At 50.6% G+C, this 3,423-nt stretch overlaps 1 protein-coding gene across 1 annotated transcript; it reads left to right on the forward strand.

Moving 5' to 3' along the window:
* The first annotated feature begins 1,866 nt into the window (after positions 1-1,866).
* Positions 1,867-3,029, forward strand: RTP3 (receptor transporter protein 3). The gene is given in 3 exon segments (XM_031686143.2): positions 1,867-2,127; positions 2,346-2,425; positions 2,428-3,029. Coding segments are annotated over 3 exon segments (867 nt in total). The 5' UTR covers positions 1,867-1,942.
* The last annotated feature ends 394 nt before the right edge of the window (positions 3,030-3,423 follow it).

Raw genomic sequence — 3,423 nt, forward strand, 5'->3', positions numbered from 1 at the left:
GACTGGGACTGGCAGCGTCCCAGGGATTCGCGAATGGAATAGCCAGCTATCTGCAGTCCCTCGGGGTCTCGCAGACCTTGGCACCCCCACCCCCACCCCAGAAACCCAGAATTCTCTGGAAAACCAGGTAAATGATGTCACTCATGATGGTTAGAGAGAAGACATTTAGCCTGTGTTAATCTAAATGTGACAAACTCCCTCACACTCTTAAATACTTGTATTCAAATGTGTGTATCATTTAAGAGCACAGAGTTTTTCAATTCGAATATTCTCACTAGAGTAAGAGGCTAAAGGTAATCTTTACATGACCCCAAAACACTATCTGGGTATCTTTCAAGCTCTCCTTTCACAATTATTTTCAAAGGTGGTTTTAATGAAACAGAACTGGATATGACATTTTCACACAAGATTTCACACCAACTAGAAAGTCGGACAGATTCTGTTTAAATATTCTCTGGTCACTACCTTATCTGATCTAGCTTTATGATTCAGAAGAGCACCTGCATTTGTTCAGCTGTAGGGGGAAAGGGAGGAGGCCATTCTCCCTTCCAGAGGTTTCTTCCTCCAGCAGGAATTTCTTCAGTTAACACCAGGCAGGACCAGGAGGTGGACGATGGAGCAGGCACTGTGCGGCCCTTGAACTTGAAGGTGAGCAGGAGCCGTGGGAGGGAGGGAAGGCAGGTGCTCTGGGTGGGATGGACTTGAGTACAAGGCAGGAGGGCTGGGTGGGCAGGAGTTGTCAGAGGACGGCTCGGAGTAAAGGGCTGGGGCTTAGGGTGGAGTGGTGGGTATGGACTCGGGGGAGGATAAGCTTGGCAGAGCTGAGGCTGGTGGGAAGGCAGGGCTGGGCTGCGAGGGATCCGAATGCCCTGCTACAGCACTGTGTAGGTGGGAGTTTCCGCCTCTGGAGAGACCTGCAGCCGCAGTGTGGGGAGTGGCTCAGCGTCGCGGGGCCTGGGAGGCCAGGACAGAGGCTGTGATGCAGGCCTGAGCTAAGCCAGAGGCTGCCAGCCTGGAGGACTCGCTGAGGGCAGGGCTTTCCTCCTGGAAGATGGTCAGCGACGCAGGTCAGCGCCAGACTGTCTGTGCACGGGGCTGTGTGATGCAGACACTCAGAATCTTGCCCACCTGGCCTGGGCTGTCGCCTGCTTCAGCACCCACCACGGAGTCAGCCCCTCCACTCTCCTCCCTCCTTCCCAAGCCTTTCCTGGAGGAAGTAGGGGATGATGAAGCACCTCTGGGTGTGGCCATGGCCTCCCACCCACATGGGGACCTAGTAGCCTCATCTCCAGGGCACAGGGACTGCAACAGCTTTGGTTTCTAATGGGTGGGAGAGTGGGCGTGGGCATCGCCTTGAACAGCTTAGTGTCTGTGAAACACCGTTCCGCAGAGACTTGGTGCAAGCAAAGGAGTCAAGTGCCAGAGCGACGATGCAGAAATTCAGGTGAGGTCCCAGGATGGACTGTGTTCGTCTTTGCATCTCTCCTTCCACATCGTGGGCACAGCAGCCCAATGGATAACGATTTTCAAAGGTTAGAACTAGAAAGGGCAACTGCAGCCTGTCTCCACCATTTACAGGGCTTCAGAGGTAATAAGGTGTGTTCCCAGTTAAAGGTGGGCAAACAGCAGAGCCTGACCAAGATCCCCTCCTCCTGACAGAGTCCGGGACCCTTCTTTGGTTATATTCTGCTGCATGAAACCATGCATTCTGTGTCTCTTTCAAGATTCCCTGTGGAGTCTAGTACTGTTCTCTGAACTTGGAACCGGAATCAACTGACCTTTGTCCTCAGGACAAAGACCTGGTTTACTAGCCCAGTCCAGGGACACCAAGGGAGAGTGGGTCTGAACTCTTGCTCTCTAAAGTGAAAAACTTCACATCCTGCTCCACAGCCTGGGAGACACTGGCGCCCAGCTCACCACGGCAGCAGTGAAGGATCAGAACATGGAAGAAGTCTGGAAGCAAGTGTTCCAGGAATTAATTAGGGAAGTGAAACCATGGCACATGTGGACCTTGAAACTAGACAAAACCCTTCTTCCCAACATCCTGAAGCCAGAGTGGATACAATACCAGCATGGACCTGTGCCTGGTGAGTGGGGAATGTGACGGTAATATTGCAGAAAATTCTTGTTTATTTCTCACCGTGTGCACTTGTTTCTTTTCTTGTTCTGCTCATGCTTGTAAATTGAAGATTACAGAAAGTAAGGTGCCCACCATCAAAGACATTAAAGATTTTTTCCTTATTTACACTCTACCCCAAAACAGTAGCAGGACTGGACAAATGCCCAGATAGAGAGAAATCAGGGTGCGAGGGGTGAGGGTGAGAAGCAGTGAGGAAAAGAGAAAGGGAGGAACGGAGGCTATTTTCTACCCAAGTTCAGATCCTTTTCCACATGCACTGGAGTGAGAGGGAATCCAGGGGCCAGGTGAAATGAGAGTCTTTTCCCAGAGATGTCAGAAGTGCTCCCAGCCTTCTTTTGAGTTTCCTGAGTTCACAGAAAAAAACATCTCAAGGATCCTGAACAGCTTGGTGCGGATTCTGAAGACATGCTATAGGGAAGGATTTATGTTGGTGGAGATTCCTATGATTGAGGAAATCTCTCCTGAAGGGCCGCATGACAGAGACAACTGTGAGGCATGTCTGCTGGGCTTTTGTGCCCAGAGTGGCTTAGGTCTGGTCGTGCGATCACCAACGTCCCCATCACTTCCCACAATAAGCTGACCCACTCTCGGGTCTCAAATGTCTTCTCCCCCAAGGAGTAGTGCCACAGCAGATGCAAAGAAGTAAAAGAAGGTATTACCCAGAACCTGGTTTTCTGAGCCCATGCAGGCTGAGAGCCTCCCCACATTCTGGGGCCCTACAGCAAACACCACCTTCCAGGAGGAGAGAAGAGACCAGGCCTCCCCCTCCAATGAGGATTTCTACTTCCACACAGCCCAGAATCACATGCACAGGAGCTTAGGCGTGTGTTGCTGTTGTCTCATCCTGCTAATCATTGTCATCGTGGTTGCTGTGAAAATCACTATCTGAGCCTCGAAAACATGATGCAGAGTTTAAAAAACTCAGACTCAGTCATCCATTGTATAATCCCATTGATGTGAAATATTCAGAAGAGGTAAATCCAGAGACAGGAAGGAGGTTAGTGGCTGCCAGCCATGAGGATTGAGGGGAGTTGGGAAATGGGGAGCAACTATTTAATCTGTGTCAGTAGCCTTAAGTGAACAGGCCATGGGGCCCAGGCCAAAGTTCACAATAGCTTGCACCTGGTAAGGAGGGCATACACGCATGCGCCAGCTATGTCAGCCTTAGAAACAAAGAAGTAAAGGTACGCATTCGCTAGTAGCATTCTGTAAGCCTTAGGAACAAAGAAATGAACAACGCGAATGTGTGGGCAGAATAGATAAAAGCAGGACAAGTGCGCCAT

Source organism: Vicugna pacos, chromosome 17, assembly GCF_048564905.1.
Source record: "Vicugna pacos chromosome 17, VicPac4, whole genome shotgun sequence".
Lineage (NCBI taxonomy): Eukaryota > Metazoa > Chordata > Mammalia > Artiodactyla > Camelidae > Vicugna > Vicugna pacos.